Genomic DNA, 14,861 nt, shown 5'->3' with positions numbered 1-14,861 from the left:
ACGCGGAACAGCTATGTAGCCATCAGTGTGGAAGTGCATTAGCGCTACGCTTCATCGATGGTTTAAGGGTAAGGCATCAGTCACGCTACGCTTTGTTGTGGTGGAGGACATTGTGGCTGTGCTCGAATAGGTCAAAATGAGTCGAATTGACCAGCGCTACGCTAAGTGAACTATCTGCGAATGTGCAGCGTAAATAAAGTCCTGTCACCAGACTGTGTAGTCAAACACTTGCTCACCATTGTACATTAAACCCGCAAACAATCATCGCTTCCCTTTCGAGATCGTGTTACTCCATCGAATCCAAACTCTCAACCACGGTGTGAAGATGCCCGCCATACGTCTGACTATCGCATCAAATGCAAACCAATCAACAAGATGTCCAGTCCTTATACCCGCTTCCGCATCCACTGATCCCAAAGCTCCATCCTCTATCCGTGCGCTTATCTTCAAGAGTGCGCAATCAAAACTGCGTTTAAAGAAGCCTACTCGTGTCTTTGTCGGACGCAGCGGGCAAGAGCTTGTGTCTGAAGCAGATTGGAAAAGCAGCATTAACAACGATGTTGTATTACTCGTCTCAGCGGGAGAAGACTATGTTGGTACCAGGAAAGTATCAGGGGTGCATGGTAAGTATCACTGACGTTTGAGCAAGTTTGCGCTCAATATCTATGCTTACCCGCCTTCCGTATTACGACCACTTATTGACACAATATAACAGCAGACGCAAACCCGCAATGTCCAGTTGAAGTATTGGCATCTGAAGCAACCCTCGTTGAACCGCTGGCTTTGACTCAGCTTGAGACCACCGCGCGCACGCTTCCGGGCATCATACATGCCGTTGGTCAACCCGATCTCCACCCAGGCACCAAGTTCCCTATCGGTGCAGTCTTTGCTTCTAAAGGATGGATCCATCCTCCTCTAATCGGCGGCGATATCGGATGTGGTATGGCCTGGTACAAAACAACACTCAACAGAAGCCAGGTTGATGGAAACAAAGGCAAGAATGTCGCTAATCAGCTTCGAGGACTAGAGGGTGCCTGGCGCAACCAAGCCTACCGAGAGAAATGGCTGTTGGACGAAGACAACTGTAGCATCTCCGCCGGTAAACAGTGGGACGCTGCTCTGGGCACCATAGGAGCTGGGAATCATTTTGCCGAGATCCAGGTCGTCGAGGAATCGGGATTTGCCAAATCGGACGATGGACTCCATCAAGATGATGTCGTCCTGCTGGTCCACTCGGGATCACGAGGACTAGGAGGCAACATTCTCAAGAAGTACACAACCGAATCACGCACAAGCTTTCCAGACGATAGTGAGGATGCCATTGCATACCTGGAGGAGCACAACAAGGCCTGCGAGTGGGCGAAGGCGAACCGGGATGTGATTGCCCTGCGGTTTCTTGCATGTCTTGAGCCTGGTAATGAAGACTGGCAGCTGGGCGACTCGGACGCCAGTGACTTCGGCGAAGAGGGCATAAAGATGATCGCGACAGCCAAAGCGGCACTGAGGAAGCGCAAGGTAGCTGACATTTGGCACAACAACGTCGAGAGCGTGGCATGGCCTCAATCTGCCCCTTCTTCAGCCGCGGAGGATTCAACGCCTGAGCTTAGTCTGACCGAGGGGCTGGACAAGATGGCACTTCGCGATGACAACACCTCAAAAGAGTATGTGTTCCTCCATAGAAAAGGCGCAGCACCAACATACGACCCCAAGACTCAGCTGCGGCTCAGTCTCCTTCCATTGCCCGGTTCCCGGAGCACCGCCACGCTCATCCTCCGGCCAACATTCTCAGAAGACAACTTATGGGGCCTCAAGAACGGACTTTCGCTGGCCCATGGCGCAGGACGAGCCATGTCTCGGGCAAAGGCTCTCCAAACCTTGGGTAGGAAGTACAAAGGCATAAACATCTTGGAGCCGAATGCAGGAGACCCAGAAGGCACGTGGGTCATCTGTGACGAGAAGGATCTTGTCTTTGAAGAAGCTCCATGGGCATACAAGACCGTTCAGGATGTCGCAGCGGATCTGGAAGCTGCCGGTGCAGCGAAAATAATCGGATGGTGCTGCCCCAGAGTCAGCTACAAGGTCCGGAAAGAGTTGGATCTATTAAACTAGCCACATCCTCGATGCGCTAAATTTACGTGGAACAGATCGTTCTCCACCGGGCATGCCGCGATCCGTATGGATGCCGGTATTTGAGTAGGAAGGGTACCCAAGCGTCCTGCGCAATATGCAAAAGGGTAATGATGATTGTGTAATCTCGATGTTTCCATATCACTCTGCATCAGATAGATGCGGCAACCCTGTCTTTTCCCACTTCAACCGCTTCTCGTCAATTTCTTCTGCTTCCCACGCCTCCTCCTGCTACATCATCTCATCTCATCTCGATCTCGAGGCACACCGGTCTTTGCCGTGCCGTGCAACCTAGTCCACCGCCTCGCTGCCTCAGTAAAACACAGAAAATCGCATCTGATACACCCGCGCCAGGAACGCATGTTTGGTCTATTTGCGTCGATAAGCGCGACAACGAGAGTTTTGTGTGGAATGTTTGTTCCCTTAGGGACTCGGCTAGTGGAGAGGGTGCAACACGCAAGCGCCATGCCACTGTATGGGGTAAATTTGGATCTGTACCAAGACTGTTAGATCCGCCTAGCGCTGCAGTAGCCAAAGCTTGGTATGTTGGCAGCAGAAAGACATCTGCGACAGCCTGACCCTCTTCCCTCAGAGTATCTGCATCAGCAAGCGACGACACGACAAAAACACTGCAACTCTTCGTAGCCTCCAGCCTACGTGGCAGTGTGACTCTTACTTCCCAGCCCCAAGATGTAGCCCCATTGGCGCATACAGAAAACTGAGCTGGCTGGGGCCAAGTCTGACAAACTCCACACCAGGCTCAGCCCTGGCCTCAGGAACAAGGCCCGCCCCCGCAATGATTGGCCGGCAAAGCGCCCATGCGTCTTGGTGTTTCGAAACGGCGAAGCGGGCGCGCATCCTTTAGCGCAAAAACGGCAAACAACACCTGGTTTCATGCAATAACGTAGGCTGTCTTTGTCTGCCGCGGCCAATCAGCCGGAATGAACGGGCAGAAAGAGGGTTCCGTAGTGGGTTTGCGTGGCAGTGACGGCGCGCAAGGCTTTGCGGGAAATGGGCGTTGGATTAGATGGATGTGTGATGGGCTTTCTTGGTGTGTGACGCCCCAACCACCGGTGCGTGGTGCCTGCTGCGCCTCTACCCGACTGGAAATATTATATAGTGTTTGCCAGCCGCCGTAAAGGTCCTGAGGAATCATCCCTTTTGCAAGCAAGCCCCATCTTCACTGGTTTTTCCTACAGTCTATTGTCTGCCAACAGAGTCTTTCGCTTTGCTTATCAGCGTTCGCATATAACATTCGGTATGTAGTCACAGTCCCTCGAGCGGTTTGCGCTTTCCCATTCCATTCCTGCGTTCATGGAACTTTCCGTTTGCATTTTCGTTCGACAAGGTTCTATCGCGCCTTCCCCTCTCGCACTTCAATCGCGCGGATCTCATATAAACACACTTGGCGCCTCCACTTCATTTTCCCAATCACTCACTCACTTTGCTCATCTGCTCTTCCTCTCCACCTACACTCGCCTAACAATTCCCACAGTCGAGTCTCAGCCTCATTCTTTTCAAGAAACCACCAACCAACACATCCAAAATGCGTGTCTCAGTCATCTCTGTTCTGGCCGCGGCCACCGCGGTCGCCGCCCAAGGCACTCCCGCTCCCGTTGTAATGGGCAACCCCATGGGCGCCAAGTACGTCGGTACTCTCCCCGCCAAGGAGGGCAGCGCTCTCACCGGATCCATCGAGGCCACCACCGGCGCCGACGGCAAGGGCGTCAAGTTCCAGGTCTCTTTCGCTGGCCTCCCCGAGACTGGCGGCCCATTCATGTACCACCTCCACGCTAAGCCCGTCCCTACCGATGGCAACTGCACTGGCACTGGCGCTCATCTCGACCCGTACATGCGCGGCGAGGCTCCTCCTTGCGATGCGACCAAGCCTGAGACCTGCCAGACTGGTGACTTGAGCGGCAAGTACGGAAACGCTACTGAGACTACTTTCTCGGCTGAGTACACCGACTTGTACTCTGCCACTCTGCCTTCAGACCCTGCTTTCGTAAGTCTCGATCGTTCACTGTAATTGGAAAACCAGCTTGCTAACACATCGCAGTTCGGCGCCCTGTCCTTCGTTGTCCACCTCAGCAACAAGACTCGTATCGGCTGCGCCAACTTCACTATGGTCTCTGCTGGCGAGGGCGAGGGCTACCCAGCCGCCTCTTCCTCTGCTGCAATGTCTTCCGCCCCACCCATGTCCTCTGGATACGCTATGCCTCCTACCACTGCCTCATCTGGCTTCGCCATGCCATCAGGCGCACCCGCCTACAACGCTACCAGCACTGGCATGATGTCGCCCACCACCGGCATGCCCATGCCTCCTCCCAGCTCGGCTTCCGCATCAGCCCCAGCTGAGTTCAGCGGCGCCGCCGTCAAGGTCGCCGGAGGCGCTGGTGCTCTGCTTGCCGCTGCTGCCGCGCTCGTCTTGTAGATGAGCCACGTTTGTGGAGCATAGGTGCATTATGGAGTTTTCTTCTTTTCTTCTTCTCTTCTTTTCAATGTCATTGATACCAGATGGGTCGCCAGATCGGCTTCATCGCTTCTTTTCGCCAGACACGCGAGGGTTCAATACTTTGGTAACCTTTTTCGCATGTGTATAGGATCATGTTCACGGGGTCACTTCTTCAATAATGTAGTTTGATAATGGGCTAGATATGAGAATGTCACAGATTTACAAATACTGTTTTGGCGTCCTTGATTGTCTTCGGTGAATGTTCAGATGTGCTTTATCAGGGCGCTTCTGTGACAATGTAAGTATATGTTAGTATAAACGAGAACATTGAACAACATCACTCAGAATGATCAATAGGTAGATGGTGACGTTGGTGACCTGCTCAATTGCAGTCGAAAGCCATGTGGCTTATATTCATGTGTAATACATGAGGGTATCATTCCCCGTTCAAACATCTAAGCTTGCATATCATCCTCCATCCCATATCCTACTTCCAAAGCTATACAGTAACGTATGCGCAACTCGAAGTACCAGGTGTCGGTCTAAGTCTCGTTCAAGACCACTTCCTCGTCATCGCTATCAGAGTAGTCGCCGCGGCCAGACTTCCTGAAGCGGGGCTTGTCCTCGGCAAGCGAAAGCTCTTGAGAGCGCTTGTTGTATCGAATGCCGCCGAATTTCCAGGCCACAAACTTCTCTGCGTCCTCGAACTCCCTGAAGCGGACGGTGACGATGCCCTCGGGTTCTTTGTCCCACAGCGTGGTATTGGTCACTTTGCCGATCTCCTCAGCCTTCTCGCGCATGTCCTCCTTGATCTCTAGATAGGCTTTCGGGTCGTTCTCGAGTTGATCCAAGTCGAATACGTTCTTGATGATGACGACCTTGGCCCACTTGTTTTTCTTCGCCACGAAGGTTTGAGCAACTTCCTCCTCGTTGTCGGACCACTCGTTCAGCTTCCTATATCTTAGTTAGTGACGATTCGAGAATAAGCAGATTTGCGAACTTACCGATTCAGCTCTTGCCTGTTGCGCTCGGACGCCTTACGGTCCTTTCGTGTAAGCTTTGATGCGACCTTTTCACCATCCTTCTCCTTCTTGTACTCCATGTTAGCAGCCTCGACGTGGATGTGACCGTTCTTGGTGTCGCCGGGGCGAAGAGGGTAGTCGTCCATCATCATGACCGCGTTGCGGATCGACTCCTTCTTGAAGTAGACGACCAAGGCGGTGCCGTTAAACTTGCCCTCCTCGTCCTTGTACATGTTGATACGAGGCTCGCCGTTTGCGCCCTTGTCAATGATTCCGTACTTCTTGCACTCGTCCTCAAGCTCCTCCCTGGTGGTGTCGCGAGGCAAGTTCGAAAGATAGATGGCCTTGTTCTCAAGGACTTTGGGCTTCTTGTTCGTCTGTCTCATGTTAGCGAGTGATATAGGAGCTTAAGACGCTACTAACCTCAGGCTCTTTCTCGGCCTTGCGCTTCTTGTTGACTTGAGGCTCTGGTGGTGTACGATCAGCAGGCGCGGGCGGAGAGCCTGAAGCAGCCAGATGGCCCTCAAACTCCCGACCCTGCATGAAGTCGTCGACGTCGTTGGTATAACTGGACATGTTGTGTTAGAAGATGTCACAGCACAAGTTCGCGCCAAAGAGGTTCGGCAACAGGTTCGCGGCTCAGCAGCTGGTCAGGGTGCACGTTGGTGAGATGCGCAACTTGTTGTTGTTGTGAGGAGGAGCTCGAGTCGTCGGCGGCAGAAATATTGGGCGGTAAGGTCTGTTTGCGGGACAACGGGCGCTACGGCGTTGAGGATTTTCCGGTGCCGGGGACAACAAGGGCTGTTGCCTATCGATGAAGGGAACTCAGGGCGCTGGGAGTGATGACAGCAGCCTTGGTGGTCGCTGTTGAAGACGCCATGGTTCGTTAGTCTTTCTGAAGGGCAAGCCTTCTAATGCCGCCATGCTCTTTCGGAGGGCGCGGATGAACCTACACAGCGCTGTGCGAGATGTATAGGAACTCAGGGGTGAGAGCGGTATCGTCGTGCTGACCAGGTGAGGTTTGTAGATGAGGAGGAGAGGGATGACGATGACAGGATCGATAGAGTCGCGGAGTGGTGCATGCAGGACGCCGGCGAATTCCCGCCTAGCGCCGTCAGGGTAAGCTTTAAGCTTCGATGGCCATGGCCTTAGCCCCGCATGTGCCGACTCAGTGATCACGGTAAAACGCCCATCCGAGGCATGCAATGTTCGACACACGAGACACTCCGGACGCAAGAGGAAACCCTCGAAGATCACTGCGCCCCACCGCCGAGTATATATAGGCGGAACATGTAGCCGCCAGAACCCAGTATTTCTCCCCGCTCCTGCACTTGCGACCGTTGCGCACAGCGAAACTGATACCATGTCTTTAGTCGATATCCTACTCAGACCCAATATGCGGGACCCTCTTCCTGCGCCCTCGCTGCTCGTGCAGTCTAGCAAGTCCTTCGCCGACAAGCTCAGCCTGACGACCCTTCCGTACCACGTCCACGAGATCCTCCTCGGCTTCTTGGGCTACCATCTCATCCTCCATGTCCTCTCCCCGACCATTTCGCGGCTCGTCTGCCCGAACGTATACAAGAGCTTCAACAAGCGCACGCGACTCAACTGGGACATCCATTGGGTCTCTATGGTTCAAGCGCTATTCATATGCGCCGCTGCGCTGTGGGTCATCTTCAAGGATGAACAGAGACACGAGATGGACTGGAGGGGTAGACTGTGGGGTTATACGCCGGCCAGCGGTATGGTGCAGGGATTCGCTGCAGGATACTTCCTATGGGACCTCCAAGTCTCCGCGCAATACATCAACATTGCTGGCGTAAGCTCTTTGATCCATGCGATCGGTGCTTTGGCTGTGACCTGCATTGGTTTCGTAAGTTCTTTGCTTCTTCAAGGTACCGCACATACTGACTCTCTTCCAGAAGCCCTTCGGAAACTACTACGGCCTCTCCTTCGTCCTCTACGAACTCTCCACTCCTTTCCTCAACATCCACTGGTTTTGCGACAAGCTCGGAATGACTGGCTCAAAACTCCAGCTTTACAACGGTATCGCCCTCCTCGTCACCTTCTTCGGCTGTCGCATCGTCTGGGGCTCATACCAGTCGGTCATGATTTACTCGGATATCTACAAGGCACTCACCATGCCCAAGCCCGAACTCATGAGCTCTCTGCTCGAGGCACAGAAGTGCGACGGAACCTCCAACAGCAGTATGGGTCTCGATGGACCTGGAAACTGTACAGCTGGTGAGCTGCCCATGTGGCTAGTCTCCGTATACTTGGTTGGTAACACGGCGTTGAGCATGCTTAACTTCTTCTGGTTCTCGCAGATGATCAAGGCTGTTAGGAAGAGGTTCGTACCTGCGGACGAGACCAAGGCCAAGAAGAGCCAGTAAGCGTCCTTCTTGACGAATGATGTGATGGGATCAAGAATGTGCAAGTGTTTGGAATGGGCGTTCTTGGCGTCGCAGGATGAATGCAATGGATGGACAGGGAAAGAGTGATGATACCCAGCGTTCTTTGGATAGTTTCCCAAAGTTGATGATACTGAATACGAATTATGCGCTTCAACAGCAGCAGTAATGAACCCAACCATGTTGATACATCCACCCGCTCATGCCAACAACAACCAAAAGCAAGGCCCTCTCATGACTTCTCATAACTTCGCGCTCGCAGTGCCCATCTTCTCCACCTCCTCCCTCAAAACCCTCCTCATCTCCCCCGCCATCTTAGCCCCCTCCTCATCATCCAAGTCATCCCTCTGGCCCCGTCCAAACATCGTCCAGCTCTTGTTCTTGATCTCTGGCATCGTCTCCGGACGCGGTATAATGTGGAAATGTACATGAGGCACTACTTGCGCCGCACGTGCTCCTGCAATTACATGTTAAAATATGAGGAGACCAATTTGTGATTGAAGAGAAGTAACAAACATACCATTATTCTGCACGATATTGTAATCCGTCACACCCGTTACTTTAGCCACCGTCCGTGCTAGTATCGGTAACCAGAAACCTAGTTATATAATCAGCACATTACCCTTCGTCACCTCATAAGATCCATGTGCCAACTCACCAATCTCCTTACTCTCCACAGCTTCCATATCCGCGACTTTGACTTTATGATGGCGTGTAGTAACGAGTAAATGGCCTCCAGTCATGGGCAAGATGTCCAAAAAAGCAACCACATCCTTGCTCCGCAACACCACAAAACTACTCGGATTAGTTTTCTCCGGATCGCTCTCCTCCTCTTTCGGTATACTCTCTTTCAACAGTTCTTTTTCCTGGGTCCTACTGCTCTTCCATAGTGAGGGAGTGGGCGGTGGACTGTTTGGCGAGGAAGAGGTGGAGGGTGATGATGGGAAGGGGAAGGCAGCGGCGATGGTGCAGAAGGGACAGGTTTGCGGAGGGTAGTGGAGGTCGGTTTCCTGCATCTTGAACGATGAGTTGTAAGGTTGATATGTTGGATTGTCGGTTTGATGGGACCTTAGGGATTCGCGATGATGGATACTGTTGACGATGATGTTTGTTGATATATCCACGTCTTGCCGTTATGTGAACGACCGGTAATGCTGGCTAGATAACGCAGATTTATTCGTGCGCGACTTTCACATCCTCCACTCACGCAAACCTTCAGAAATCGAACAAAGAAGACAAGAATCAACAAAACGGCTGTCAGGGTTTCCCCGTATTGATGATAAACGCTGTGGTCGCAGCGCATCCAGCACTTAGGACGTGAGCTCCGTATCTAGATTAGCGCCGATGTCTACGTGAATTGCCGAGGCACATTGATCGCGGGAACGCGACATGGGGCTGGGCACGTCTACATCACGATCGTGGAGCGGCAACGCGGGCGCGTGTTGGTGTCAATGCACGCAGAACGCGAGAAAGCAAGGAAATGGTGGCGTCTGAACACAGTCGTGACGTATCGTGTGGTTTACGAGTTTTGGACGCGCGCACGCGATGCGCTTTCGTGTTTAGGTGTGGGTCTTTGCATGAGATGGCTGGGGAGAATGGCTAAAGGTATGGCATCATCGTGCTATGTCAGAGTCAAGTCACGTCACGTCAGACGGAAGGAATAGCCTCATTGAAATTTCTGTCTCCATTTGACGCGAAACAGTGCGTTTTCAGACTACTCATACACACTGAGAGCTACCTCACATTTGCTAACCCAATGACCCATATTCCCACGGACACCACGTACAGATCCGATCCACCAAGGAATAGCCTCTCCAATATCACACCATTCATGGTATATCGATCGCTAATGCTATGAGCGAGTATCCAGAGCCGCTACAGAGAAATGAAGTTAAGAGTGATGTGAAAAGGCAAGCACCCTCGATTTGCGCCTCCGTGCATGGGGGGATGAACGCCTGCGACTCCATGTTCCAAAACAAGACAAGAGAAACCATAACAGAATTGTGCAACCAACTTGCATCCCATGTATTAACGCCGACCGGAAGATGGTATTAGCCAAGATGTAAACATGAAGGGGTTGGCTTGGATGCAATCGTAAATTTTGCTCCCGATCGAACCGAACATCGTCATCCGCTGCTCAGTAGAGCATGGCGGTAATGAATAGCTTTGCGACTCCTGAGCCAAAGACCGGGAGTGCCTAAAGAAGAACAACAGTCTTAGCGCTGGCTCTTGGTCTTGGAGGGGACAATAGCGGCCTCCTCCTCTTCTTCTTGGAGCGCGTTACCGTAGGCAGCGACGTAGTCCTTTGCCCACTTGCGCAGGACGATGGATGCTGGTGAATGTTAGTTGTGAACGTGAGAGTTGAGCATGCGATGACTTACCCTTCAAGAACTTTTTGCTAGCATATTTCTTAAAGAAGGCCTCGTGAACGACGGGGCTGGAGAGGTAGTCGATCATCAGCTGCAGGACAGGCTGAATCTCTTCCTCGCTGTAGCCAGCGTAGTGTGTGAGGGTCTCGTCCCAAGGGCCACGCTCGAGGACGAGACGGGCAAGGTACATGGCAGCGGCAGCGACTTGGCTGGGGGGATGGGCGAGGAAACGGTGGTCCAGACAACCGATCTCGAGAAGGTACTTGCCCAGTGTGCGGGTCTGGATGTCGTAGTTGTCGGCCTTTGATATCCGGCGAAGGAAGTTCATGGGGTTGGGGTAGCTGAGGTCGTAGTTGAGGGCAGCGAGGACGAAGCGTTCAGCGCTGAGAATCTCCTCCTCGGTGAAACCATCGTCGGCGACGTGGCGGAAGTTCTGGACATGGGGGGAGAGAACCTCCTCGTACTTGGAGGCGATGAACATGGCGGTGACACCAACCAACTGAAGACGGTCGAGCTGGACGATCTTGGCTGAGAGGAAGCGGTCGATGATGTTGACAGCGAGGAAGAGGGTCTCCGGGAGGAGGCGGAAGCGAGTGTGAACTTCGAGTAACCAGTCGACGAGAATACCGCGCATCTTCCACTCAAGCTCAGTCTGGGACTCCATGTAGTCTGGGTTGGCCATGGTCGCAATCTCTAGCTCCTTGAGGTACTCAAAGATCTCGACAACGTACTCGGAAACCATCAATGGGTCATCGACGTCCTCCTTGTCTAGGTCTGGGCCTTTGTAGAAGACCTCTGTGATGGGCTCGAGCTCCTTCTTGGTGCCGTTGGCAGCCTTAGTGTCCTTCTCCTCGGTAACGTTCTCCTCTGGGACAACGTTCTCAGCCTCCTCTTCATCTTCCTCCTTGAGCTCCTCCTCGGGGTCCTCTTCCTTGACGGTCTTGGTAATTTGCATTCGCTTCTTGGCTGGTTGGCCGGCGATACCGTTGCCGCTGGCACCGCGCTTCTTCACCTCGGATGACGCGAGGTTCTTCTCCTTGGGTTCTAACATGGAACGCGTCGAGTTGGCCCGCGATGGCTTCTTGATGCCGGTAGGCTGTGCTGCTTTGGAGACTGCGCCCTTGGTGGCCAGGACCTTCTTTCCATCCTTCGCGACAGCACCGAGGCCGTCAGTCTTGGTGACATTGCTGACGTCACCGAGGGCAGCACGCTTTCGCGTAGCAGCACCGTTCGCGCCTAGGGTAGCAGTGGACTTCTTCGCCTGGAGAGTCTTCTTGGGCACGTCGGCAGCAGACTCGTTGGCGCCGAGGTTGGCGGCCTTTGCACGCGTCAAGCGTGTCGTGGCCGCGTTCTCATCGTTCTCGTTGGTGACGGCGCGCTGCCTGAGAGATCGAGCCTATGACACGCGTTAGTAGAGTGAACGGTGATGGACGTGTTGCTGTCGCGCCGATGGGAGATGGGACGAGAGCAGGTGAAAGGGCGACAACGTACAGCGGGAGGCATTGCAAGCAATATTATGTATGCTGATCAAGGCTAGAGAGGTATCCAGGTGCTGAGTATATCTGGAGAGTGGAATGGCGGATGTAGGACTTGTTTTGATACACTGTTTTGAGGTGTCAGCAGAGCTCGGTGAAGCTTGAAAAAGCGCGCGTGAAGGCTGCCAACGCGGGAGCATCGAGAGCCGCAGTGTGCATGCACCGATGTTGCATACAGAACCACGGTTGATGCTCGCGAAAGCTGGCCGGACTGACACGCCCGATGGGGTGCGGCAGCGACGGTGACGTGACGGGCGAGAGAGACGAACCCTTGGAGCGCTCGGTGCGTGGTAATTGAGTGGACAGGGTAGAGGTCCAGCTACAATTAATCGTAAGAGGGAGTGGAGAGGATGGGGGAGGGCGAGAGAGGATGTGCACCAAGGTGTGTTGTGGTGGGAAGAGAGGGTATGTTGTGTGTTTTGAGCGAGGGCAGGCTAGCTTGGCTTCCACGTCCCACGCGCCAAAATCGCATTCGAGGCTGGCAGAGCGTAACAGTGCACGCCCCACAGGCGCGTATGTGGACTTACCAGAGATGACACCAGGCCCCAACGCGTAAACTTTGCCCGTGCGGTAAGATGGGTCGCGGGCGAGCAGCTGGGCTGTGAGATGGGGGGTTCTGGCAGGTGCAGCGTAAAGACGGCGGATGCGCTGGAGGGCGTGTTGTGGTGGGCGAGGAAGCAGACACACGTTGTTGCTGGGACATCGCGCCCTGCCTGCCCGACCCACCCCGGCCCGGCCTAGCCAATTGCGGCGGGTTTGAGAATTATTCGTGACATGACGAGCAGCTGCACGCCATCCAGCAGGCGTCCATTGCACCAGCGTGAAGCATCCAGCGTCCCCAGCTGCACCCCCCGAGAATGCTGCAGCCGCGGATATGTCGTTTCCAGCCCTCGCGACTGGGCCGGGCGCTGCTGTCTGCCCGCACCTACGCACAGGTCCAGGCCATCGACGTTAAACCTCCCCCAGCGATACAGCCTACCGTGGCTGCCGACGCCGGAGTACTGAAACAGGAAGGCACGCGCAAGGAGAAGTTTATCCCTCTGCGCACATACAAGCCCCGCACGCCTGGTCTGCGCCATCTCAAACGACCCGTCAACGACCACCTGTGGAAGGGACGGCCGCACCTCAAGCTCACCATCGCCCGCAAGGGACAGCACCTCGGAGGAAGGAACAACACAGGACGGGTCACAGTCAGGCACAGAGGCGGCGGCCACAAGAGGAGGATACGCATCGTCGACTACAAGCGATATCTGCCCGGCAAGCATGTGGTGGAGCGGATAGAATATGACCCCAACCGGAGCTCGCATCTGGCCCTCATCACCCGCGTGGCAACTGGAGAGAAGTCGTACATCATCGCCGCAGATGGCATGAGGGCGGGAGATGAGATTGAGAGCTACCGGACCGGTATCCCCAAGGAGCTGATTGCCAGCATGGGTGGTGGTATCGATCCCGGTATGCTGGCCGCGAAGACAGCAGCTCGTGGAAACTGTCTTCCCATCCACATGGTGCCCCTCGGCTCCCAGGTCTACAACGTGGGTACCAAGACACAAGGTGGGGGTGTCTTCTGCCGCAGTGCAGGTACATATGCCATCATTGTGAACAAGGAGGAGGTCGAGAAGGGCAACAATACAGAGATCAAGCACGTTATCATCCGCTTGATGAGCGGTGAAATCCGCAAAGTCAGCGCAGACGCATGCTGCACCATCGGCGTTGCCAGCAACCCGCAATCACACTTCACATCGCTCGGAAAGGCCGGACGTTCACGGTGGCTCGGAAAGCGACCAGAGGTCCGTGGCCTCGCCATGAATGCAGGTTAGTTCTTGAATCATTCACTTTAGTTGCAGTCTTCTAACTTCTCGCAGCTGATCATCCCCACGGTGGTGGTCGTGGTAAATCAAAGGGTAACGTGCACCCCGTCAGTCCATGGGGCACTCCAGCAAAGGGAGGTTACAAGACGAGGCACAAGAGGAACAAGCACACCTTCCTCGTTCAAGATCGCCCCCGCAATCAAGGAAAGCGGAGGGCGAGGTAGGGTGGCCGCCGGTGTACTATATGCTCAAGATGGAGCTCTACCATATACTGTAGTCGCATGCCATGCCGTCTACCAATATACATCAGTACTCACCCAGTTACGCTCTTCGATGTGTCTGCCTGAACAGCAGCAAATGCATAATGTTAGCTGTGTTGTCTAGATTACAGCTGGTGTGGCTACCCCAGGGCTTCCACCGACTACCCCATCATGCGCATCGCACTACCAAAAGCGCATTTCTTGCACAAGTCGGCATAGTTTGCTCGAATTTCGCCCTCATTAATAACAATGTTTGCGACATGTCATCGAGGTTCGGAGACTCTCTCGGTCGCATCTCGGATCCTGACGTGTGCCAGGTGTCCAAGCTCGGGGGTCGGAACTCTCGACGTTGCGGCTCTTCTGCAATCTCACGACCACGGGTTCCACGCATGCATAGATCACTTGGCTGACCATGACCTGGGCAGAACGAGATCTACTGCCACGAGCTCATCAAGTCGGGGAATGAGTACAAGGCACCATCTCCATCTAACTTTGACTATTCTCATCTCTGCTAAGTCCATGAATTTCATGATTACTACTGGTCTGACCGTTGACAGACCGACACCCTGTTTCAATGTTTGGGTTGATGACACAAGACGCTGCGCGTAGATCGGTCGCATTTTGATCCATCTTGGGCTGGACTACTGCCCCACCTTGCCGCTCTGGCGAAGCCGCATATCAGGGCTGCAGACACGGGACAGCTACATGCACGAGTTGGCACGTAAAGAAACACCAGAAACCACAGAGCAGCTATCAGGACCTAAAGAGCAAATTGTGTGTATCAGTATTCGTGCATGTAGCTGCGAAGTCCTAGTAGGGAGACCCTGCTGTCAATCCCAGAACTCGGGAGATCCGCCATAATTAGTCCAGAAGC

At 53.9% G+C, this 14,861-nt stretch overlaps 8 protein-coding genes across 8 annotated transcripts; 5 read left to right on the top strand and 3 right to left on the bottom strand.

Moving 5' to 3' along the window:
- The first annotated feature begins 77 nt into the window (after nucleotides 1-77).
- BKA58DRAFT_42067 (tRNA-splicing ligase RtcB-domain-containing protein) lies at nucleotides 78-2,198 on the top strand. Its single transcript, XM_046172744.1, has 2 exons — nucleotides 78-623; nucleotides 716-2,198. Exons 1-2 carry the CDS (start codon nucleotides 326-328, stop codon nucleotides 2,107-2,109), a joined length of 1,692 nt encoding a protein of 563 aa, XP_046021349.1. The 5' UTR covers nucleotides 78-325; the 3' UTR covers nucleotides 2,110-2,198.
- Nucleotides 2,199-2,828, top strand: BKA58DRAFT_42068 (uncharacterized protein). The gene has a single exon (XM_046172747.1). The coding sequence runs from the start codon at nucleotides 2,287-2,289 to the stop codon at nucleotides 2,635-2,637; it is 351 nt and encodes a 116-aa protein (XP_046021348.1). The 5' UTR covers nucleotides 2,199-2,286; the 3' UTR covers nucleotides 2,638-2,828.
- Nucleotides 2,829-3,673: 845 nt separating this feature from the next.
- Nucleotides 3,674-4,561, top strand: BKA58DRAFT_323574 (cytosolic Cu/Zn superoxide dismutase; the record flags this gene model as incomplete). The annotated part of the gene is made up of 2 exons (XM_046167921.1): nucleotides 3,674-4,132; nucleotides 4,187-4,561. The coding sequence occupies 2 exons, from the start codon at nucleotides 3,674-3,676 to the stop codon at nucleotides 4,559-4,561; spliced, it is 834 nt and encodes a 277-aa protein (XP_046021347.1).
- A 563-nt stretch (nucleotides 4,562-5,124) lies between these two features.
- Nucleotides 5,125-6,180, bottom strand: BKA58DRAFT_324214 (uncharacterized protein; the record flags this gene model as incomplete). Its single annotated transcript, XM_046167953.1, has 3 exons — nucleotides 5,125-5,536; nucleotides 5,587-5,981; nucleotides 6,028-6,180. 3 exons carry the CDS (start codon nucleotides 6,178-6,180, stop codon nucleotides 5,125-5,127), a joined length of 960 nt encoding a protein of 319 aa, XP_046021346.1.
- Nucleotides 6,181-6,967: 787 nt separating this feature from the next.
- Nucleotides 6,968-7,997, top strand: BKA58DRAFT_414292 (TLC domain-containing protein; the record flags this gene model as incomplete). The annotated part of the gene is made up of 2 exons (XM_046172476.1): nucleotides 6,968-7,477; nucleotides 7,527-7,997. 2 exons carry the CDS (start codon nucleotides 6,968-6,970, stop codon nucleotides 7,995-7,997), a joined length of 981 nt encoding a protein of 326 aa, XP_046021345.1.
- A 57-nt stretch (nucleotides 7,998-8,054) lies between these two features.
- On the bottom strand, nucleotides 8,055-9,325 carry BKA58DRAFT_42015 (HIT-like domain-containing protein). The gene is made up of 3 exons (XM_046172735.1): nucleotides 8,674-9,325; nucleotides 8,536-8,613; nucleotides 8,055-8,472 (listed from the first exon to the last, which is right to left on the bottom strand). Exons 1-3 carry the CDS (start codon nucleotides 9,029-9,031, stop codon nucleotides 8,258-8,260), a joined length of 651 nt encoding a protein of 216 aa, XP_046021344.1. The 5' UTR covers nucleotides 9,032-9,325; the 3' UTR covers nucleotides 8,055-8,257.
- A 906-nt stretch (nucleotides 9,326-10,231) lies between these two features.
- Nucleotides 10,232-11,887, bottom strand: BKA58DRAFT_443695 (G2/mitotic-specific cyclin CYB1; the record flags this gene model as incomplete). Its single annotated transcript, XM_046174004.1, has 3 exons — nucleotides 10,232-10,347; nucleotides 10,397-11,780; nucleotides 11,876-11,887. 3 exons carry the CDS (start codon nucleotides 11,885-11,887, stop codon nucleotides 10,232-10,234), a joined length of 1,512 nt encoding a protein of 503 aa, XP_046021343.1.
- An 812-nt stretch (nucleotides 11,888-12,699) lies between these two features.
- Nucleotides 12,700-14,104, top strand: BKA58DRAFT_392397 (50S ribosomal protein L2). The gene is made up of 2 exons (XM_046171002.1): nucleotides 12,700-13,731; nucleotides 13,782-14,104. Exons 1-2 carry the CDS (start codon nucleotides 12,777-12,779, stop codon nucleotides 13,949-13,951), a joined length of 1,125 nt encoding a protein of 374 aa, XP_046021342.1. The 5' UTR covers nucleotides 12,700-12,776; the 3' UTR covers nucleotides 13,952-14,104.
- Nucleotides 14,105-14,861: the final 757 nt, after the last annotated feature.

Source organism: Alternaria rosae, assembly GCF_020736505.1.
Source record: "Alternaria rosae strain MPI-PUGE-AT-0040 chromosome Unknown BKA58scaffold_10, whole genome shotgun sequence".
Classification (NCBI taxonomy): Eukaryota; Fungi; Ascomycota; class Dothideomycetes; order Pleosporales; family Pleosporaceae; genus Alternaria; species Alternaria rosae.
The sequence above is the reverse complement of the archived record's forward strand: the minus strand, read 5'-3'. Positions and strand labels throughout refer to the sequence as shown.